This window comes from Ornithorhynchus anatinus, chromosome 16, assembly GCF_004115215.2.
Source record: "Ornithorhynchus anatinus isolate Pmale09 chromosome 16, mOrnAna1.pri.v4, whole genome shotgun sequence".
Classification (NCBI taxonomy): Eukaryota; Metazoa; Chordata; class Mammalia; order Monotremata; family Ornithorhynchidae; genus Ornithorhynchus; species Ornithorhynchus anatinus.
Window position 1 is genome coordinate 14316800 of NC_041743.1, and position 24716 is coordinate 14341515.

Here is a 24716-nt window from a genome sequence, read left to right on the forward strand (position 1 = left end):
CGACCTATTACCCAGCCCTATTTTGCTCCATAAAATATCGGCATGTTAACTCTCATTGACACTGTGACATCCTCGGGTCAAGACCCTCAATTTCTTTCCTGGGTTTTTGGCAATTTCAATACGCCTCTGAGTCTCAGCTACAGAGGATTTTGGTCATCTCTCTCAGCTCCAGAAATATATCCATTCGACAGCTATTCTGAATGATTGCTCCTGTACTTCCCTGATAGCGAAAGTCGAGGTAAGTTTAAGGCATGGGTGCAGTAGATGCAATTTCAAGAGAAAAATGTTGGCTGACTGATGGGTCGGCAGCGACATTGAAATTAAAGATGACTTACTTGGCGACCCACTTTCTCATCTTGTGGAAGTGTGTTTTGTATTCTGAAGAATAATCCCATGAAAGAATTCCAGATTGGGCACGCTCCACCTATATATCAATATATAACTTTTAAAAAGTGACTTTTGATGTAACTTTAAAAAGGCTATACTTTATAACCATTATAAAGAGATGGTATCCACTCCAGTAGCCCTAGAGCCAAGGGTATATTTTCAGGTTGGCATTCATTAAATCAGTCCATCTGGGTTTTAAACCCATGGTTTTGTACTGATGGAGTTTCAAATTATATTATATTTGATGGTAACCAGAGGCATTTTAAGAGTATTTCTTTAGGGAGAGAGGAATCCAGAAGGAGCCTCAGTTTATACTGCAGCTTTTTTGCTTCAAGCTTAAAAGAACTATTTTCACAGTCTCCTCCAAAACTTGTCATCAATCAGATGGCATTAATTGAGAATTTACTGTGTGTAGAAATGCATGGGAGAGTGCAATACGATAAAATTGGTAGACAGGCTCCCTGTCACGGGAGTTTGCATGGCCTAATGGACAAAGTACGGACCCGGGAGTCAGAAGGACTTGGGTTCTAAGGCTGGCTCCTCCACCTGTCTGCTGTGTGACCTTGGAAAGTCACTGAACCTCTCTGTGCCACAGTTACCTCATCTATAAAATGGGGATTAAGACTGGGAGCCGTATATGAGATAGGTTCTGTGTCCAACCTGATGACCTTGTATCTACTCCACCACTTAGTACAGTGCCTGGCACATAATAATCTAGTGTAAGAAGCCTTTAAGGCTTGCAAGTGAATCAGATAGCAGTGTATTTTTTTCCTAACATATAAAAATCAAGCTCTCCTTTTCAATTCAGCCTGCCAAAGTATAGTTTTCCTTTCCTTTCTAGGACAGGCTAGTAACTGTTGATACTGATATCATAACTCAAGAATATCAACTCCCACATCTATGCCCCATATTTAAGGATTAAGGCCTGTTTGAAAACTGTACATCTAATCTTTTCGATGGAAATGTACAATGGGCCTCAAATATATAACACTTGATTATTAGGATCCATCTCCACATTTTCCAGAGTGCGCATGCATCTAATCACAAACACCACGGCTTGTCTGGCAATCCCATCCGAGTCAATGCCCTTCCTCTTCTTTCTTTATACCCATGATTTTTACTACTACATTCAATTGATTTCAAATCTAGATTCTCCAGCCTTATTCAGCCTCACATCTCCCAGGCATTTCAACTGGATATACCAGCAATTCTAACATTTAACTGATGTTCTATCAACACTGGCAACTGGCATAGAGCAAGGGACTGGATATGAAGAGATCCAGGTTCTAGTCCCAGCTCTGCCACTGGCCTGCTAGATGAGGTTGGGGAGATGAATTAAATCTGTCTGGGCCTCAGTCTCCTTACCTGTACCAAGGGGCTAAGATAGATTGTGAGCCCCATGTGGTAAAGGAACTCTGTCTACCCCAGAATTTAGCCCATAGTGATCTCATAATCAATCTCTTATTTATTTTACTCCTTTGCTTATTAAATCTTATAATTTGTGTCTCACTTGGAGTGCACAATATTCATCCCCATTTTACAGAGGAGGTAACTGAGGCAGAGAAAAATTAAGTGATTTGCCCAAGGTCACACAGCCAACAAGCAGCTGAGTCGGGATTAGAACCCCCATCCTTCTGCCTCCCAGGCCTATGCTCTATCCACTAAATCACACTGCTTCTTAATCTTCTAGTCCTCCTACTCTTCCAAGCCTCCTGTGGTCCTCAAGAGAATGACAATAGTACACCTAAGTACATGGGGAAGTTCCAGGGGCAGGACTGAAAAATCAACCTTTGTAGCAAGCAAAAACTCCTCACTACTGGCTTCAAAGCTCTCCATCACCTGGACCCCTCCTACCTCACCTCCCTTCTCTCCTTCTACAGTCCAGCCTGCACACTCTGCTCCTCTGCCGCTAACCTCCTCAATGGGCCTCATTCTCTCCTGTCCCGCCATCTAACCCGGGCCACATCCTGCCTCTGGCCTGGAATGCCCTCCTTCCTCACATCTGCCAAACTAGCACACTTCCCCCCTTCAAAGCCCTACTGAAAACTCACCTCCTCCAGGAGGCCTTCCCAGACTGAGCCCCCTTTTCCTCTGCTCCTCCTCCCCCTCCATCCCCCCTGCCGCCTCCCTCTGTTCTACCCCCCTCCTTGCCCCACAGCACTTGTGTATATATGTACATATTTATTATTGTATTCATTTTAATAATGTTTGCATATGTATTATTCTATCCATTTATATTGCTGCTATTGATGCCTGTCTACTTTTGTTTGTTGTCTGTCTCCCCATGAGCCCGTTGTTGTGTAGGGGTTGTCTCTATTTCTTGCCGAATCGTACTTTCCAAGCTCTTAGTACAGTGTTCTGCACACAGTAAGTGCTCAATACTTATGACTGAATGAATGAAAATGGAGGATAGGGTGTTCTGCTGGACAAGATAGATGCACAACTGCCTGTGCTGGGGTTCTTTTTGGGAAGGGTCAGGTGTCATTATTAAATAGTGCTTCATCCATTAAAGTCATAACATGAGGACTTCTAGTGAACAGGAACCCACTCTTCACATGAGCAAAGGTCCTGTCACGTTAATTAACATATTGTTCTGGGGAAAGACAGTCAGCAAGAACATTTAATATATCCAATATAAAGATGGATATTAGTTATTTTTCAGCCACTTTGCAGTAATGAAAACATAGAGCAAGAATAAAGGCAAGGTTCAGACTACAATAGCAAGGAAAAACAATGATAGTAAATCAAGTGATTTGTAATTGGAAAAAAAAACCACCCTACCTTCATTATCTAAATCAGCATGCCATGATCTAATGACATTATTATGGCATTTATCAAACAGCTAAAGGAAACTTTCTCTAGTTATCTATATAGCAGGCCCAGTACAAGTCGGCACGAGGCCAAGAATTGAAGTATTAATTGTGCAGATGTCACACAGATGGGGCTGGGAAACAAGTATATGAAGAAAGTCCCACCGACAGTCAGGATGAAAATGATGAGAAGAAAATTAAGGTCTTATTTTCACTGGCAACTTTGCTCTTCTTATTCACATAGCTATAAAGGTAAATTATCTGTAGATATCACTATCTATATGCATATAGAAATCTGTAGCTATAGGTAAGTGTACATTTATATGAACATCAATCCCCTATAGGGATAAATGTACCAGTTAAATTAATCACTCGTATTTTGACAGCCTGCAGAGTCTACAAATATCAGAGCACTGTGTACAATATATAACAACAGACATTCGCTGCCCACAATGAGCTCACAGTGTAGAGGGGGAAGCTCACATTCTACAGGTGGACTATGACTCTATCCACTAAGCAACATTGCTTCTCTTACTGTATTGTACTTTCCCAAGCATTTACTACAGTGATCTGTATCAACTGATTGATTGATTCCTTGATTTGGTCATGTTGACTCTTTTCATTCATTCAATAGTATTTACTGAGTGCTTACTTTGTGCAGAGCCCTGTACTAAGTGCTTGGAATGTACAATTTGGCAACAGATAGGGACAAGCCCTGCCCATTGACGGGCTTACGGTCTAATCGCTACACTCTTGCCGATGGAGAAAGATCCATACCTGTAAGTCATCTCTATCCATGTGCCGCTTGTCTGGTTTTGTCTTGGACTGTAACCCCAGGCATTTTTACTGCCTTAAAAGTTTAATGCTGTGATGACAGAAACTCCTCACCAAGCATCAATGACCTTAATAGTAACTTCCAGTCCCCTTTCACTTTAGATGATAAGCTAGACTCTTTCCAGTTCAACATACAGAAAATGATTTGAATCAATCCATTCTTTCTAAGAGAAGACAATTTTAGTAGAAGTCAGTCTTTTGTATAGCCATTGGTTACTTGTGCTAAAAGGCACCAGGCTATTATTTCCAATGTAATCTTTTCTCATTTCACTAAGTAGGAGATTTACTTATGTAATTCTTATGAACTCCTATGGGCTAGAGGAGTGTAATTCTCTCTCTGCCTCTCTCCTCTAGAGGAAAATTCCACTAATAAAACCCAAGTGTTTTAAGACGTTATGCTTAGATTGTTTGGATTTTCACTCCTGAAATACGTGCAACATTGGAATACAATTTTAGCATGTGGATTTGAAAATAAAATAAAGAATACATGGACAAAGATCTAATACCCTACATTGCTTCCCCCCTCGCCATCATCTGTTTATAAGATTCCCAAGGAAGGCAGTAGTAATTCAGATATACACTGACTGAATTGGGAAATTCAGGTTGGATTGTTGAATAGCCCTGTCTTGTTGATGCAATAAGACTAGAACAATGTGTGATGGAGAAGCAGCATCGAGTAGTGGACAGAGCATGGACCTGGATTCACAAGTTCATGGCTTCTAATCCCGGCTCTGCCACTTGTCTGACTGACCTTGGGCAAGTCATTGTACTTCTCTGTGCCTTAGTTCCCGCATCAGGAAAATGGGGATTGAAACTGTGAGCCCCTTGTGGGGCAGGGTCCATGTGCAACTTGATTAACTTATCTACTCTGGTACTTAGAAGAGTGCTTGGCACATAAGTGCTTAACGAGTACCATAATTAATTATTATTTAATAATAATGTTGGTAGACACAAGTACATATTTCACTCTACTATAACCTCTATCTGTAATAATCTATTCCATTATCTGTTCCCTCTGTAACCTGTAAGCTCCTTAGGTTTTACCAATTCTGTTTTATTGTACTTCTCCTAGTATTCACTTTAGTGCCCTGCACATGGTAAGTGACCAATAAATACGATTGATCGGAAAGGAAATGGGGGAAGAGGGGGCAGGGGGAGTGATTTGCTGTGTAATTTGTAACGATCTTTAAGTGCTTAGTCACTATATTAAAATGATTATAGAGTGAGGTATATTTCATCAGCCAAGGAATGAAGGCAGGCATCCAGATGGACAGTTATTCTTACCTTTATGGCTGTGGACGCGATTTGAATGTGGTGAAGTCGGCGTAGGGTGCTGTCCCTGTCGATAAAGTAGGAAGCAGCCAGCTGATGCAGCGTTTCCAGACTTACAGAAGAACTGTTGCTGTTGGAATTGCTTCCCTCTGACTTCTTGCTCAGCTTCCGCTTGTCCACAAAAATCGTGAGGGACTCCTCGCCTGCATCGTGAGATAAATGGTAAGAAATTTCACTGCCCAAGGTTTTGTGGATTTTGCACATATGGTCCTGATTCGCGATCGCGGTCAGATAGAGAATGAGGGGAAAAGACCTTACGTTTAATTGACTGGGGAAGGGGAAATTCTCCTTATCTTTGTCAGATCTAGATAGACCTTTCTATTTCTGAATTGTGACAGATGGAAAAATTGAACAATTGTATTCATTTAGGCTTGATGAATTATATTAATATTTGATAGTTCTGTTTCAAGGAGGTAATGAAGGAGCCAATCTATCTTAGAGGAGAAAGCATTCTGCTTCAAGGAAGAGACCCCAAGAGCTGCCTACTTATTGAAAAGCAGAGTGGCTTAGTGGAAAGAGCATGGGTCTGGGAGTCAGAGTCCAAATCCCAGCTCTGCCACTTGTCTGCTATATAATCTTAGGCAAGTCACAACTTCTCTGGGCCTCAGTTCCCTCAACTGCAAAATGAGGATTCAAAACCTGTACTCCCTCCTACTTAGACTGTGAGTCCCTGATCATCTTCTATCTACCCAGTGCTTTGTAAAATGCTTGGCACATAGAAAGCGCTTATCAAGTACTATAATATAGAGAAGCAGCATTGGAAAGAGCCTGGGCTTGGGAGTCAGAGGTCATGGGTTCCAATCCCAGCTCTGCCACTTGTCAGCTGTGTGACTGTGGGCCAGTCACTTCACTTCTCTGTCCCTCAATTCCCTCATCTGTAAAATGGGGATGAAGACTGTGAGCCTCATGTGGGACAACCTGATTACCCTGTATCTCCCCCAGTGCTTAGAACAGTGCTCTGCACATAGTAAGTGCTTAACAAATACCAAGATTATTATTAATTACTATTGTCATTATTACCTGTCTTGGTTGCTAAAAACCTTCAGAATATCAATTTCCTATCATGCATGAAACATTCTCGATCCCGTACCAGTCTCCAAAGACACTGCCTCCCTGATTCACCATCGTACAAATATCTACTGGATTATTGTCTGATGGCTTGGGCAATTTCCAAATCCAACCGTGAGATCTTTGACACCTCTTCTTTCGTAACAGATTAAAACGTTGATTTGGACTGAAGCTCTGTTCTGTAGCCATGATAAAAAAAGGTCAAACAAGACATCTTTCATTCTGCCTTGATTGGCAATACGACTATGATAAAGTTCTTGGAAAAGTTCTTGAGAAACAGCAAGACCTCAAGGCCTGGGAGGCAGAAGGACCTAGGTTTTAATCCCATCTCTGCTACTTGCCTACTATGGCCTTGGGTAAGTCACTCACTTCTCCATGACTCAGTTACTTTAACTGTGAAATGGGGATTAAGACGGTGAGCTCCATGTGGGACATGGACTGTGTCCATGATGAGCTTCTGACTACCCCAGAGTTTAGTATAGTGCCTGGCACATAGCAAGTGCTTAGCAAATACCACTAGGGAAAAAAAAAAGCCAAATTTGCTTCCTGAACCATGCCAACAGTGGTATCTAGGATACACTAAGGGTAACTTACTGACTTAGCCAGGGAAACAAAATGCTACTTCTTGCATCAATAGAAAGTGTGAATGATGTGTCATTCCTCTAGACTGTGAGCTCACTGTGGGCAGAAATGTGTCTGTCTGTTATATTGTACTCTCCCAAGTGCTTAGTACAGCACTTTATATGCAGTAAGCCCTCAATAAATACGATTGAATACCTCCAGATCCAATCTGGAATCAGTTAAACAATGCGACCTTTAGACTTTACAGTCATTTTAGAATTTGGATCTACATCCATGCTAAATACAGTATTCTACACATAGTAAGCACTCAATTAATGCTAATGATGACTTGACCATCCAGCCTCCATCCAAATCAGGGACGCTTCCATTGCTCTATGGGTTCGGTATTCTCTTACAAGCTAAGAGGATACCACCCATCTGTTTTAAATGAATCGGCATACACTTAGGCAAAAGGGGTATCTGATTTCGCCAAAATATCCCATTTTCTCAATTTTAATCATGCAACACGAGGTCCTGAATCCCAGTCTAAATTGCAGAGTAAGGGTCATAGATTACCTTTTGGTTCTATTTGATGATATCCCAGCCACATTTTTCTTTCCCTCATAAGTATGCTATTTTCCCTACCGGTGAATTCATTTAGTTTACTTTGCATTTGTAAACATCAGTCTCCACTAGTACACGATGCCATTTCTAACATAGTGTTCACCTGAAAGTTGATGGAAATCCCTTAAGAAATCCCAAATGAGCTGCTTCGGACCTACAATGGTATTCTAAAACCAAGCTGAAAGACCAGTGTCCCTCGCTTCAACTTAGCAACAGGATGGCTTCGTGAATTGCTATTTTCATATTCTTGGAAGGGGTTTTAGCCCGTAAGAGTCAAACTTGAGGCTTGTACTAGTTCTCTTCTATCTCCATCTGTTGTGGTGGCACCATGCCCATTCTCAAGATGGTACGACAATTCTGAAAGTGCAGATTGTGCCAAGCACCATGGCTTTAGAAGGACAGTGTGCTCGATTTTCAAAGGGAAAGATTCTCAAAGAACATAATCTTCATAGCAAACATATCCCAATTAAAAACACTAGCTTCACTCCAATAGACCACATCTGTTAATAGTCTGTCAATTTCTAAGGATTATTAAAAATCCAATTTTGGAGACTGTCTTGGAGGAAAAAAAAGTACCTTTTCTGTTAACATGCTACAGATATTCTATAAAATACATTATAAAGGTCAAGAAAAATCAAGACACAAACTGCAACACAACTTTCAATATAAATGTTTCAAACTTTACCATTTTAGAATCTCTATGTTGAACCTAACAACACCTTAGAAGTCATATATTCCATAAAGGACTAAAACAGGATATCACTCTACAGGTTTCTTTTCTTGGAATCCTCTTTTTCCTTATGGAATTCTGCCATATTTCCCTTTTCTGGTTCCCTAAAATGATTATTTAATTCTGGGAACAATAACAGTAAACAGTAAAAAATACTTAATGACAAGTATAATACTGCAGTATTTTTTTTTCCTTTAATGAAGAATTCAAGGTACCACAGAAAATTTGAAGTTGGCTCATGAATTAAAGTTAAGACCTAGAACATTTCTTTGGGTTCAAATATATTCACACTCCAGAAATAAAGGCAAAGAAAGCATACACAGTGGGTAAATTTTAGGTTTTTAATTTTATCGCACAAATAATTACTAAGCATAAAGTCACCTAATTCTTGGAAAAAATAAAAAGCAGCCTGCTGAAAATATCATGAACTCAGGAAATCGAAAAAGTGTGCATTTGTCTTTTCTAATCTTCAGGAAAAAAAAGGACTTCTAAAGTGTGAGGAATAAGTCTTGTGACTGGTGATATCCTAGTTTCATGCATGACTGAAGATTTGTAGCTCAAGAACTATGTATTTTTTAAATAATGTGAAATAATGTGAAACTTTACTAAAAATATGAAAATCAAACAATTTAATGGGTACAGGAAAAAAGGGAAAGAAAGGGAAACTGTGATTAATAGTCATTGCTCAATGAGCTTTCTCCTATGAAACAATGTCTTAAGACAAGACAGTTTGTGTACACTGATTAAGCTTAGAGCTAAGCTATATAGGGCTAGCCATAACGAAAAAGTCTAAGACGAAGTGTCATTTAGAGTCGATTCACCTGTGCTGGATAGTAGTGGCATGGGAGAGAGTCAAAAGCGATGATCAAGTGAAGAAAATGTTGATCAAAGACAACGGTGGAGACTCAAGTGCACGGAAGAAGGTGATGGTAAACCACTTCCACATCTTTACCAAGAAAAACTCTATGGATACACCTACTAGAATGACTTTACGATATAAAATGGGGTGTTCTAAAGAGGGTCTGTCCATGAAGTTGTTATGGGTCAGCAATGACTTGATGGCATTTGAAAAATAAGATAATGAGCTGAAACTTACAAAAGGTTGATATTTCTATTTTATTTTTGTCACAAGGATCAGTGCCAGAAAAGCCAGGGTGACAGATGTGTGTGCCTTGGGTCAAAGGTCAGGGATCACGGGTATGACTTCTCTAGCAAAGAGCCTGAATGTTGCCAGCCAGGCATAGGGTGGAAGTGGAGATGGGGTAATTCATGCTCTACCAGAAGAGTGTGTTGGAGTGAATATAGTGACAGGGAATATCATGGAAGGGGAATCCATGATACAGCAAGCTAGAGCCGGCATCATTGCTTTGGGTAAGTGCTAAAATGTTGCTCCCCCATGCAAAGTTGAGCCATCAGAGTTGACACTCCCCGCCTAGATGATGGAATGTGAAGAAATGGAAGTCCATGGAAGGGAGAAGTATCTCTGGATAACCTTTGAAAATGGCAACCCGAGGCTCCTTTTAACCCTCGGTCTGCTCTGCTAGAAAAGTTCTTATCCACAAGATTATCAACTCCTCCACTAGATATTCAGATCTTCCACTAGACTGTAATCTCCTCTGTAGACTGTGAGGTCTACCAGATTATAAGACCTACGGGTCAGGGATTGTGTCTATCAACTCTATCATATTGCAGTTTCCCAAGCATTTAGTACAGTGCTCTGCCCAGAGCAAGTACTCAGTAAATACTATTGACTACTTAGATGAAATGATATTTAGAATGGGCTATAAAACTAGACAATTTAGAATTTATATATCTGTTGGAGTGTGACTGGCTTATAGTGAGAGCCCACCTTGAAAGTGCATCAAGATCAACAATCTCTTGAATCTCTTCTCGATTAGAATGTATCATTGTTTCAGTTTACCTAGCATCACCTGTGATGTATGCTTGGAACGCTAAAGGTCTCGAGCTGATGATTTCATCGTGTTATTCTTAGAAGCCGAAGCTACTGCTTCACAAGACTGATATTCAAGCGCTTATTTAGTACAGTGTTTGGCACACAGTAACTGCTCAATAAATTAGATTGAATGAATTCACGCTGTTCAGGAGTATAATGGCAAATTAGCTCTCAAGTTAATTATCCTATATTCTGATCAATCCAAGGTAGGTGCAGGATTAGAAACTGCAGCCAGAATCCAGTTGCTAGCTCTAGCAATTGTGGCCCAGTTAGATTTCCAAAGAGAAGGATGGCCAAGTTCACAGCCTAACTAGTATTACTGATTGGAAATAAAACAAAAAACCAGAAAAAGAAGACCTAAAACTGAGTTTACAGAACAATGTTTAAAGCCACTGAGGATTAGAGTTACAGATGCTGAACTCAATTTCCTGGTTAACAGAAGTGACTCAGTTTGGTCACATGACCACACTAAGACTTTGCCTAGGGTTGATCCCAAAATAGTCCAATTCTGCACACCTTAGCTTTCTCCAAACCCCAGGAATAGTTTAAGATGAGGGAAGTACACTAGCACAGTGAAATCATCTTCCGTTGTTAACCAATGATGAGATGTTACATCATAAGTCACAACGGAGCAAAGCAAACTGAGGCATCTTGTCCAGAAGGAAAATTCCTCTCCGAGGAAAAATCCCCTTCATCTACAGCGAGGGAGAACTTTCTCATTAATGGTGACTTCCTGGAAATGTAGGAAAAAACAGCTCCCTTGTACTATGAGCTTTGTGGTTTGTTCTTCAGCTCCCTTCTCCACTATTCTCCTGCCAGGGCTGCTTTAAGAAGATTTTCACACATATCACTATGACTATGCCCCTTGCTACTTGGGTTGGACTTAGTCCATGTCCCATACTGGGCTCCCAGTTTTACTCCCCATGTTACAGATGAGATAACTAAGGCATAGAGAAGTTAAGTGGCGGCCTAAGGTCACACAACAGACATGAGGCAGAGGCGGGATTAGAACCTGGGTCCTCCAGACTCCCTGGCCCATGCTTACTGGTCAAGTCTAAAGTCAAGCTAACAGATTGCCCATACCAGCACCAGGGTTTCCATCCCTGTCTCCGTGGATTACCGGTATGGCTAAATCCTACCACAGACCGCCCCAGAGATTTTGGATTTTCTTTGGGGCCATGGAATCCCCTATCAGGATTGACGGATGAATCTCGGGCCTGAGGAATCAATTCTAGTACTAGTGGTTAATATTAATAATTGTGGTATTTGTTAAGCACCGACTTACTCTAAGCCAAACACTTTACTAAACACCGAGGTAGATGCAAGATATTCAGGTTGGACGCATTCTCCGTCCCACATGGGGTTCACAAGTCTAAGTAGGAGGGAAAACAGGAATTGAATCTCCATTTTACAGGTGAGGGAACTGAGGCCCAAGGAAGTGAAGTGACTTACCCAAGGTCTCACAGCTGGCAAGAGGCAGGGCTGGGAGTAGAACCCAGGTCCCCTGACTCCTGGCCATGTGTTCTTTCCATCAGGCCACAAGGGCAAATAATAACAGGGGAAGCAGCTTGGCGCAGGGGAAGCATCTTGGCGCAGTGGAAAGAGCACGGGCTTTGGAGTCAGGGCTCATGAGTTCGAATCCCCGCTCTGCCACTTGTCAGCTGTGTGACTGTGGGCAAGTCACTTCACTTCTCTGTGCCTCAGTTCCCTCATCTGTAAAATGGGGATGAAGACTGTGAGCCCCACGTGGGACAACCTGATTCCCCTGTGTTTACCCCAGCGCTTAGAACAGTGCTCTGCACATAGTAAGCGCTTAACAAATACCAACATTAACATTATTATAACAGGATGTAACTACTGAGTAAGTAAGCAGGAGTGGTGATACTGTGAAGTTTGGCAAGGCTTTCTAGGTGCAGAACTCATTAATGGCAATGTGACTACAGTATCACACCATTGTCGGGCTGTTACATAACAATAATTAACTGTACTGTTTTTGCTAAATGCTTAATACGTGCCAAACACTATACTAAATGCTGGAGTGGAAAAAGCCATTCGGGTTGGACACAGTTCCTGTCCCGCATAAGGCTCACAGTCTGATTCCAAATTTTACAGATGAGGGAACAGAGGCACAGAGAAGTGAAGTGACTTGCCTAAAGTCACACAGCAGACAAGTGGCAGGGGCGGGATTAGAACCCATGACCTTCTGACTCCCAGGCCTGTGCTCTATCCACTGTGCTATGCTGCTTCTCTACATAATAATAATTGAAAAATGGGCTCAGGCTCAACATAACCCAGCAGCCAATTAGCTTGGTGATTCTGGGGCCTTGTCTGAACATGTTAGCCAACTATTTTTCAGAATTCCTTCTGGGCCTATTCATCTCATAGAATGCCTTGGGTACTTCTTTGGTCAGAAATCTTCACCACCCATGGCACAACCCCAGCAGACAGAACCAGAATTAGAATCTAGGTCTCCAGATTCCCAAAGCAGATTCTCATTCCACTTGAATGAATACATTATGAAACAGACTATAAATATCTTTAACAGCTAGACTTTCTTAGTGGGTTACACTCTTATATCCTCAGTGTTAGCTGCTCCTTGAAGCAGAAGCAAACAAAAAATGTCATAAATAAATAAATTATTAGCTAAAGTGATGCATTAAGTCTTTCAGGTCAGTAGGGAACTCCTTATTCAATTATTCATTCCGCAATCAAACCGTACCCTACTAACCCACATTGGAATTTCATAATCCAATGAGTAAGAATATTTTTGTGCCATGAGATAAAATACAAGTTCAACAATATTTTATTTGATACAAAAGAACATGTTTAAAGGAGTTATGGGAGAGAATGCATTGTAAAATTCATTTTAGCTTCAATAAAACTGCAGAGTTATTTAAGCATTCCAATGCTATTTGGAACTATGAAAATTTGTGAAAATGAATTTATCTTTCAAAAATCTAACTATCAGGAATTAAACCTTTTATAAAACAATAATTGAGTGAATAATTTATGTTGGGCTATTATTCAATTTATATTAAGAAGTCGTCTCTCTACAGGCTCCAATCTTTTTTTAATTAATAGTAGTCAAACCTCTAAACATGTTCCTTTTCCTTATGTAATCAATTTTTGTACTTTTGTGGACCATCCAAACATATTTGATTTCAATATTTTTGCAGTATACTGCATCGAGACACACACAACTCGAAAGAGATGAGATCAATACATCCTAGAAGTGCAATCTCTTCCTAGATTGATTCTTTAAAATGAGACACATTTTCAGCACTTAAACAGTTATGGTGTTTAGCTGTCATTACCTAAAAAGAATCACGTTCAATAAATAGCCTGACTGGCCGTATAAAATTCAGCAAGGGAATAGAGCAGTCTAGGGAAATGAAGCTGGAAGAGAATTTTGGAAATGCTTGGAACTTTGGAAGACAATCTGATCAGTAAGCTCCCTTCATAATAAAATCTCTCGTCAAGACATAAAATGTGGTCTGCAATATAAATTCAAATTTATTTGAGCGATAGCATGCATTAATTATTATTTCTTTAGTCTAACCATCCCTTCCACTTCTCATATCTGTAGAGGCAGATTAGTAAAACCTGGATATGGAATCGTTCTGGCTTTTAACCGGGAGTAAAACAGAGGCTAAAGGGACGAGAAAGAAGAGTGGGAAATATATCCTTGCAGTAAGTGTCCCGGGGAAATATGTTTTCCAGGAGGCAGTTTAGAAGCAACAGGATCTAGCGGCTACTTGTTTGTTGTGTGACCTTGGGCAATTCACTTAGCATATTTGTGCCTTGTTTACCTTATCTGTAAAATGGGGATTAAGACTGTGAACCTTACCTAAGACCTGGACTGTGTCCAATTTGATTAACTCCGATCTCCCCCAGTACTTAGTACAGTGCCTGACATATAAGTAACACTTAACACATACCATTTAAAAAAAAGAGGCAGAGGCCTATAGTTTTCAGGACCCTTCACCTGAGTTTCCTTCATCTCCTTGCTCCGGGAATGAGACTATCTGTAATTTATTTTAATGTCTGTCTTTGTATGTCCTTGAGGACAAGGTTCATGTCTCCCGACTCTATTGTATTACTCTCTCCCAAGTGCTCTGCACACAGTAAGCATTCAATAATTTGATTGCTGAATTGACACAATCACCAAAATTTGAAAAATCTTTAATTCAGGAGAACCCACCTTTTCTACCCTCAGTACACAACCCAGCCAGTGTCCATGGCTCTATCTCTGTATATAGGAAAGTTCAATTGTGTCTTGAAGGTGGTCTGCAGAAAATCAACGGGGATGAAAAACAACTTCTTTGTCTGAGCGTTTGAAAAATAACTAATTTTTTCTATGCTGCCTCACCTCTACCCTTAAGATCAGCATTTCCTTTTTGAGTTGGAACCTTCCCCAAGACACACATCTTCTGTTCCTCTTCTGGATTTATATGATGCACTGCTTCTTATCATTGACACAGTGCTCACTTACATCACTACTTCCCTAGAGAAAGCATGTGAGGAGGATGGACAACAGCAGAATAACAAACAGCTGAAATAGAAAGCCATAAACAGGGAAAGCAGAAGAAATTACTCAAAATCAGAATAATGCAAAACTTCAAGTGATGTGGTTCACAGTTGGTAGGTAGGAGAAGGAAGACAACAAACCAGGCTGGCATGTGCATTCAAAATGAGACTTTGAAAAGGGGAGTCAGTGAAACACAGAAACAGTGACAGGTGTTGTGGATTATTTTGACATACCCAGAGGTGGGACACTCATCAGATTGGACACTGCCGGCACTGTGGATTGATTGATGGGACCATTTTTAAAATGGTTCTGCATTGTTGTGGATTTAACAATTCAATCAGTCACGTAAAGGAAATCGGGGAATTAGCCTCACAAATGAAATAGAATAGGTCATGGACAACTGATAGATACCCTCTCAGGGCTCTTCAAAGTGTTTTGCTTATCATGCTTGGACTACTGGAATGGAATTCCAACAACATAGAATTCTGTTAAACTGGTTTTGTAGCATTAACAGTGGCAGAATCGGAAAGAGGGTCATGGTTGTCTGCCATAATTGACACCCCATGGCAAAAGTGGACTCAAGAATTTTAGTTTTCAGTGAGTGAGGAGGTTTAAGGGGAAGGAGAAATCAGACCCAAATGTTTGCGCTTCTTTTAAACTTCAATATACACAATATATACACTAACAAAATCCTGCCAGTACACACAGATCGAAGAATATCCATGCTTTTTGGGTTGAGGTGCTCATACTCAGAATCATTCATGAACCAAACCACTAACAAGGATCCCAGATACTGAGAGCTAATTCCTGAATTTAAGAGTTCTGTCCAGCTTGCTGCTTGTGTCTCATTCACTAAGTTTCTGGGAAATGTAAATCTCTACATAAATGTAATCCCTATGAGTAGACAGCTTTTTGAATAGGTTTCCAGCTTGCCTTCAGTCTGCTTTCACATCAACTGTGTATCTCATTTTGTTCCACAAATCAGAATTTACCTAAAATAATGGGCAATCCCCAAAAGAAGCCTGGAAAATTAATAATGTTGGTATTTGTTAAGCGCTTACTATGTGCCGAGCACTGTTCTAAGCACTGGGGTAGACAGGGGAATCAGGATGTCCCACATGGGGCTCACAGTCTTAATCCCCATTTTACAGATGAGGTAACTGAGGCACAGAGAAGTTAAGTGACTTGCCCACAGTCACACAGCTGACAAGTGGCAGAGCTGGGATTCGAACTCATGACCTCTGACTCCAAAGCCCGTGCTCTTTCCACTGAGCCACGCTAGAAGGATCATCTGTTAAGGGCTATTATGACGTTCCAGGCACTGTGCTCAACGCTGGATTCGATTCAATCGGGTCACATCCAATCCCTGTCCCAAAGGGAGTTTGCAGTTTAAGGGAGTGGGTGAAAAAGTGTTTAATCTCCATTTTACAGATGAGGAAGTTGAAGCACAAAAGTGAAGCGACTTGCCCACGGTCATTCAGCAAGCAAGTGGCAGAGCTGGGATCGAATTTAGGTCTCCTAACTTCTAGCCGCATGCTCTTTCCAATGGGTCATGCTGCTTTTCCATTGGAAAAGACATGAAGAAAGCCAAGGGGAGTCCTTACGGTCCACCTGGGGCTAAGAAAAGCTTGACCATATAGAAACGCCTACCAGAAGTTACAGAGGTAGAGGGATCAATGGTTAAACTCTACTAGGCCATTCTATTTTTATGAAATCTACTTTTAAAGCTCTCTAGGGATGGAGAGACTGCAATCTCCTTTGCAAACCTTTTGCAGTTTTAATGGCCCTCCACCTCATCTAACCAAATTATTTTGCTACAGTTTAAGCTCATCTCCTCCACCTCGGTCATTTTCTGCTATTGAATACGCATTTGGAGCTTTATCTTCATAATGACTCGGCCAATTACCATTTTTAGTATTCATTCACTTCAATTGTATTTATTGAGGATTTACTGTGTGTAAAACACTGTACTAAACGCTTGTAGCAGTGTTACTATCAGTATTAGTCATGCCCATGTCTCCCCCATCCTAAAAAAACCCACTCTCGACCCCACTTCCCCTTCCAGTTATCGCCCTATCTCCCTACTACCCTTCCTTTCCAAAATCCTAGAACGAGTCCTCTACACTCGTTGCTTAGAATTGCTTAACTCCCATTCTCTTCTGGAACCCCTCCAATCTGGCTTCCATCCCCTCCACTCTACCGAGACTGCTCTCTCTAAGGTCACCCGTGACCTCCTTCTTGCCAAATCCAATGGCTCCTACTCCATTCTAATCCTCCTTGACCTCTCAGCTGCCTTTGACACTGTCGACCATCCCTTCCTCCTCCACATCACCTTGGTTTCACGGACTTGGTCGTCTCCTGGTTCTCTCATCTCTCTGGCCGGTCATTCTAGGTCTCCTTCACAGGACCCTCCTCCCCCTCCCATCCTTTAACTGTTGGAGTTCCTCAGGGGTCAATTCTTGGCCCTCTTCTGTTCTCCATCTACACTCACTCCCTCGGTGAACTCATTCGCTCTCACAGCTTTGACTACCATCTCTATGCAGATGACACGTAGATCTACATCTCTGCCCCTGTCCTCTCCCCGTCCCTTCAGGCTCACATCTCCTCCTGCCTCCAGGATGTCTCTACCTGGATGTCGGCCCGCCACCTAAAACTCAACATGAGCAAGATTGAGCTCCTCATCTTCCCTCCCAAGCCCGGTCCTCTCCCAGACTTCCCTATCACTGTGGATGGCACGACCATCCTTCCCGTCTCTCAGGCCTGCAATCTCGGTGTCATCCTTGACTCGTCCCTCTCGTTCACCCCACACATCCTATCCGTTACCAAGACCTGCCGGTTTCACCTTTACAATATCGCCAAGATCCGCCCTCTCCTCTCCACCCAAACGGCTACCTTACTATTACGGGCTCTCGTTATATCCCGGCTAGACTACCGTGTCAGCCTTCTCTCTGATCTCCCTTCCTCCTCTCTCGCTCCGCTCCAGTCTGTTCTTCACTCCGCTGCCCGGATCATCTTCCTGCAGAAACGATCTGGGCATGTCACTCCCCTTCTTAAACAACTCCAGTGGTTGCCTATCAACCTCCGCTCCAAACAAAAACTCCTCACTCTAGGCTTCAAGGCTCTCCATCACCTTGCCCCTTCATACCTCTCCTCCCTTCTCTCTTTCTACCGCCCTCCCGCACGCTCCGCTCCTCTGCCACCCACCTCCTCACCCTCCCTCGGTCTCGCCTATCCCGCCGTCGACCCCTGGGCCACGTCCTCCCGCGGTCTTGGAATGCCCTTCCTCCTCACCTCTGTCAATCTAATTCTCTTCCCCTCTTCAAATCTCTACTTAAAGCTCACCTCCTCCACGAGGCCTTCCCAGACTGAGCTACCCCCTTTTTCCCTCTGCTCCCTCTACCCCTCCCCTTCACCTCTCCGCAGCTAATCCCTCTTCTCCCCCCTTTCCCTCTCCTCCTTCCACTCTCCCGTCCCACCCCCTCAGCACTGTACTCATCTGCTCAACTGTATATATCTTCATCACCCTATTTATTTTGTTTATTTTGTTTAATGAGATGTACATCACCCTGATTCTATTTGCCATTGTTTTTACGTGATGTTCTTCCCCTTGACTCTATTTGTTGCCATTGTTCTTGCCTGCCTGTCTCCCCGATTAGACTGTAAGACCATCAAAGGGCAGGGACTGTCTCTGTTGCCGATGTGTACATGCCAAGCGCTTAGTACAGTGCTCTGCACATAGTAAGCGCTCAATTAATACTATTGAATGAATATTATTATTAGTATTGTTATTAGTATTATTATGGCTTTTTGTGACATCTAGTAATGTAGGGTACAAACCTTTCACTTTCCTTATGGGTATTTTGGTCATACAGGAATAGAACTGGTGTCAAAGTTTACACATTTTCTCTTTAGACTTAGATTTTTAGATCTCTGTACTGTAAATATTCCCTTAGAGCAGGGGATGTGTCTACCAACTCTGTTGCACTGAACTCTCCCAAGCATTTAGTACAGTGCTCTGCACACAGATAGCACTCAAACATCATTTATTAATTGACTAGATTTAGGCAATTTGATAAAATAGAAGGAAGGGAGTTAAATCTATTGGAAAAAACACAGGACTGACAATCCAGAGACCCAGGTTCTAAATCCAGAATCACTCAGACTGCTATATGGCTTTAGTCGAGTCATTTGATTTTTCTATTCCTCAGTTTACTCATCTGTAAATATCTATTCTTTCTCCCCTTTACACTGTGAGCCCCATATGAGGCAAGGACTGGGTCTGATCTGATTGCATCTATCCTAGGATTTAATACAGTTCATGGCACATCATAAGCACTTAATAACATTACCATCATTATAATAGATACCAGTTAAAAGAGTAGCCTTCTGATTAATAAAAATTCAAATTTTTTGAAATGTCAATTACATGAAGAACTGTTGCTATTCCTGAAGGTTTTGGAATTTGTTTTACTAGGATGCTTTCTTTGAAAGTTTTCCTGTTGCAGTGTGCAACTAGAAATAATCCCAACTTTATTTGGCTACCTGTCAGCGTTCCTGTTGTTCAGGTTATTTGCATTTTAAATGATTTCTGCATTACATAAATCTTAGTGATGAATAGATACAAACATAACTTTAAAATGTGAACCCAATCTTAATTAGGGTCGACACCATTCTGCTTGCCTTCTTGGGGAAAACGTTGATTTAACCACTACAATTTCTAATTCTCCAAGATTAGTTAGAAGCCACCTAATGACACATGCCATGTATGAGATCACAAAGCCCAAACTCCAAATTACTGGCTTACATGTTACCATGTGGTGGAAATCTAGAGGAGATAGAGGTGTGCGGGGGGGCGGAGATTTGGGTGGTTGAACTTGTTCACACTTGGAAAATAGAGCACTGTCTCTAAAGTTCCTTTCTGCCTATGTGTATGTGGGGCTGAAAAGGCCAGTGAAGAATCACCATCATGATCACACCTCATCCTCGCACACACTGTCTTTTGTGTGAGAGCTGGGATTAGAAACCGGGTCTCCTCATAAAAGGAGTTGCGCCTTTTTAGACTGCCGAACACTGTGCAGATCTGACTGAGACTGTCTCTTGATTTTTAGCCGAGATATCACAGTGCCTGAAAAAAACCATGAAACCTACATGACCGCCTGACCCAAGACCTCTTCTGCCTCAACTACTCTCTCTCCTTAAACCCATCACCAACTGTAAAAGGACTTGGAAATGCCATTATCCACAATCTCTCCAAAAAATACAGATTTTTTCTAGTGAGTAAATTCACATAAATTACTTATCCATTAATTTGGCAGTAAAAACAGCCCTCTAGAATCCCTCTCAACATCTCTCATGTGGGTTTTGAGAGTCCCTCTTCATCTTATTCCTTGAAAATATGGCTTGCAAAGGTATTTTGCAAAAATGACACATACCTCCCAGCGTAGCAGATAGTAGAAAGTGGGTCCCATATTTCTTGATTAGATTTTCCGTGATCTGCTGAAGAGTTGGTCGACGACCCAAGAGCCTTATGTTGCGGAAAAATTCAGGGGCGAGAGGCAGAGGGGAGCCAAGGAAATTTCTTCTTTCAACAGCAAGGTTGTTTACTTTCCAACGGCCAAACTCCCTGAAAGCAAATGTAATTTTTTTTTTTATGTTTACATGTTATAGAAATGTTTCCATTTGTAAAATTCACTTAGTTTAGCTATGACCCTTGTTTATCAATGATACTTGTTTTCTCCAAACCTCTCATTATATGTGGGAGAAGCAACTCATAGTTTTCATTTCAACTGGAATGAATACACTGTAATCAAATCTCAAGGAGGAAAACTAAGCCACTTAAGTGCTGCTGTTCCTATTGATTTTATTCAGACTTTGACAAGGCCATAAAATTTGATTTTATTATGCACCGAATTGCATGGAACTGGACAAATTCATGCAGCATTTTCTTTATTGTTCAAGACAGCTTTAAAAGACTGCATTACAATTTATTCCTATAATCATTCTCCCAATTGAGCTGAATATTTTTAGAATAATGGAAACTCAAGATGGGCACTAAATGAGCATTTTTGTTTAAATACATGCATTTATGCCTCTAAATGGAAAACCTATTTGAATACTGGGGAAAGTTTTAAAGGTAGGACCTCCATTGGCCAAGACTGCACTTGGCAAGCATTTTTAAAAATATATTTTTCATTACATCTACAATCTAAATTGAACCGAGCAAATTTTAACCTCCCGTTCTAGCTTTATGAGGATAGTGCCCTGGGGACAAGAGAAGCATTCTGGGAGATATGGATCCCAACCAAATCCCCCTCCACAGACTGTTCCAGGAACTCTGCTGACAACCAATCAATGGTATTTATTGAATACCTCTGAGTGAAAAGTACCATACTCAGGGCCCCGGGAGAGGACAATAAAAGACGCATATGGCAACCTCCCAAGTAAAATTCACCCTACCTACCTGATTCCCCGATACCATTTAGGCCTTTTCAACCTTGCACCATTAGAGGGTTATGAAGAACTACTGAGCTTCTCCGTCAACCAGGAAACACACGCAAAAAAGGTAACACAAGCTTTTGAATTAGACACACCTTGTTGCAGAACCACAAATCACTTTTGCTTAACAAATCTGCGTCTTTTTTTTATGGTATTTGTACACACTTACTTTTTGGCAGACACTGTATTAAACACTGGGGAAGATATAAGATGGTTAGGTTTGACATTGTCCACGGACACTATGGGACTCACAATCCTAATCCCCATTTTACAGATGAGGTAACTGAGGCACAGAAAAATGATGGGATTTGCCTAAGGTCAAATAGCAGACAAGGGGTAGAGTTGGAACCCTCCGACTCCAGGACCCAAGCTCTTTTGACTAGGCCACACTGCTTCTATAATTATGATAGATTGCAATGAAAATACTTGCATTCGATTGGAGACCACCACATGGGACCTTGTCTAATTTAGAATTGGTGAAATACACATTTGTTTTTTAAACAGACATTAGTTTAGCCCCGTGAAAGCGTAGCAACAACGGGGAGCAGTGAACCTGAAGAGGAATGAATAAAAGAGCTTGGCTCTGTGAGGACAACCTAAAGGTAAACTGAACTAATTTGCAGAACTGGAGGCTTAAAAGTATTAGCCTTATTAGCCAATCCATTATCGGGGATCTGTGGTTAATACTGCGTTTCACATTTTTGTATGGAAATGTTTAGATGAGATTTTTATATAAGATGGGCACTTCTTCTAGACTACAAGCTTCTTGTGGGCAGGGAGAGTGTCTACCAACTCTACCATATTGTACTTTCCTAAGTGCTCAGTATTCTCCTCTCCGGGTCACCCCGGGAGACTTTTCAGTACTCCATCAGTCTTGACTACGGGAGGGAGAGTCACGTCGAGGCCATTCCATTCCTAGCTTGGGCAGTGGCTAGCGTGCAAAAGGAAATCAGCTACAAGTCAAAATTCACCTGTGCTGGGGCAGCAGTGTTACGGGAGAGAGTCGAGGGTGGAGACGCAAGTTAAATAATAATAATAATAATGTTGGTATTTGTTAAGCGCTTACTATGTGCAGAGCACTGTTCTAAGCGCTGGGGGAGATACAGGGTAATCGGGTTGTTCCACGTGAGGCTCACAGTTAATCCTCACTTTACAGATGAGATAACTGAGGCACAGAGAAGTTAAGTGACTTGCCCAAAGTCACACAGCTGACAAGTGGCAGAGCTGGGATTCGAACTCATGACCTCTGACTTCCAAGCCCAGGCTCTTTCCGCTGAGCCACGCTGCTTCCCTAAGGAGGGAATGGTAAACCACTTCCAGATTTTTACCAAAAATACTCTGTGGATCCACTACCAGAATGACTGCAGATGGAGGTGGGGAGCTCTGGGAGAGATGCGTCCATGGCTTCTCTATGGGTCAGAGATGACTCGACAGCATTAGATGAGACAAGCATTTGCTATAGAGGTGTGAACACTGTAAGCATTCTATAAAGATAATTGACTAATTGATGGAAGGTGACTTTTGGTGTGCCTTCAGTGATGTGAAGGGAGTGGAGTGGTTGAACACTTAGAGGTGAATTGTCAGCAGATACTGGAAATTCATGACTGTAACAATGTTGCTTTTGTTTTCCCAGGACAGTCCCACTGATTTCGGTTGATTAGGGTGGGGTTTGCCCTGTGCAGATTTGGGTCTAATTTGGCTTTTTATTCTTGTGGGGAGTTGTTTTTTCGACTATAGTTGTACTCTTCCAAGCAACTAGTAGTGTGTCGCGCCATGATAAGTGCTCAATAAATATCAGTGAATGATACGCTACTTTGCGAAAATACCACTTGCCCAGGAAGACTGCTAATAGGAGTCCTTAGTGCAGTGCTATGCACACAACAAGGCGTCAGTAAATACCACTGATGCGTGGCTTGGAAAAGTAGTACAATCCATGAATTCAAATGTGTCCGATTAATATCGTCGTAACCTTTGCCTCAACATTCACCGGTTTCCACATAGGTGCTGCCTCAAAAATGGGGATCTCTTCACAATTCATTCAATCATATTTATTAAGCACTTAGTGGGTTCAGGACTGTACTAAATGCTTGGGAAAGTACAATACAACAATAAGCAGAAACATTCCCTGCCCACAGTGTTTTAACCCTGTTTATAACCCTGTTATAAAACACATTTTGAAATGATAATTTCTAACACTGCAATTTTCTATGAATTTAAATAGCTTCACAAACACTTTTAAATATGAAATTCCCAATCAGGTTAAAAAACATCCAACAGATAAGGCAAGTGATAAGGGCATTACATTGTTTACTAACCTATAGTTATGTGGCAAATAATAATTTACAGTTAGGAACATGGAGTGTCCTTAAAACCTATCCAACAAATGTTGATTACACCCCGTGAATATAGAAGTCTAAGCTTTCCATTACTTACTTAGAGAAGTCTCAGGACAAGGCTAGAATATTTTTCTTATACTTATTCAGCTGGGTATATATACTGACTGCTGTTAATCCTTCCTTCCATGAAATAGAATGCTTTCTTGAATGGATATATCAACTGAATTTCTGTTCGGAAATTTGTAAATGAGAGCCCGTGGAAACCACTCTTTAATTCATGACTTTCCTGAGGCACCCAAATGAGGCAGAAAATTTCAATTATGGACACTGGACATTTTAAAGATAAATCCTGACACACACATGGCCTGGTCATTGGCCCTGTCCCAGTTAAAGTGAGGCAGAGAGAACAGGTCACCGTGTAAATCAACTGTATAGATTTCAAAAGATTGATTATCCTTGGGAGAGGATGGATTCCCCATGTGAAAATTTAGACTCGGAAAAGGTTAGGATTTGTAAATTTCCCCTAGTTTGGATGTGTTTGGTCTTGCATAAATAATTCAACAAGCTAGTTTTTTCCCCCATCTTGTCTCTTCCTGTCTTCCTCTCTGTCAGACACTTTCTGCCTACTTCCCTTTCTCCCTCCCTCTTTTCCCTGGCTCCTTCTGTCCTTTCCAAAGTCCCCCTCCAACTTCTCTCTCTCCCGGTGCCTTCTTTTCCTGATTTCCCCTATCCTTACTTCCCGTCAACTCTAACCTTATTCCCAGCACCACCTCAGCACTCATTCATTTCTCCAAGTTCTCTCCATAAAATCCATATTTCTAGTGTGGGTTCTCAGCCCCTCCTAATTCAGCTTTCTTTTCCCCCTTGTTTCTGGCACTGACTTGGGTTGCTCCTGCCATTTGCTAATTGACCTGGTACTTCACAGGTCCTTAGCCGGGCTCAGCCACCACTTTGAGTTTGGGCTTGGTTCCGTGATGCTAATTTGACCCGAGCATGCAGCTTTTAGCCCCGGGGGACCCCACCCATCATCACAACACTCTGTCAGAGAGGCCAGATT

General features: G+C 41.6%; 1 protein-coding gene across 3 annotated transcripts in view; it reads right to left on the reverse strand.

Moving 5' to 3' along the window:
- BRINP3 (BMP/retinoic acid inducible neural specific 3) overlaps positions 1-24716 on the reverse strand; it is a 251515-nt gene that overhangs the window by 106918 nt on the left and 119881 nt on the right. For all 3 annotated transcript variants that reach the window (XM_001516327.5, XM_029081388.2, XM_029081389.2), the window contains exons 3-4: positions 20261-20451; positions 5316-5506 (exon numbers count right to left, since the gene is read on the reverse strand). In XM_001516327.5, the coding sequence (XP_001516377.4) occupies positions 5316-5506; positions 20261-20451 (382 nt within the window). The remainder of the gene's footprint in view (positions 1-5315; positions 5507-20260; positions 20452-24716) is intronic.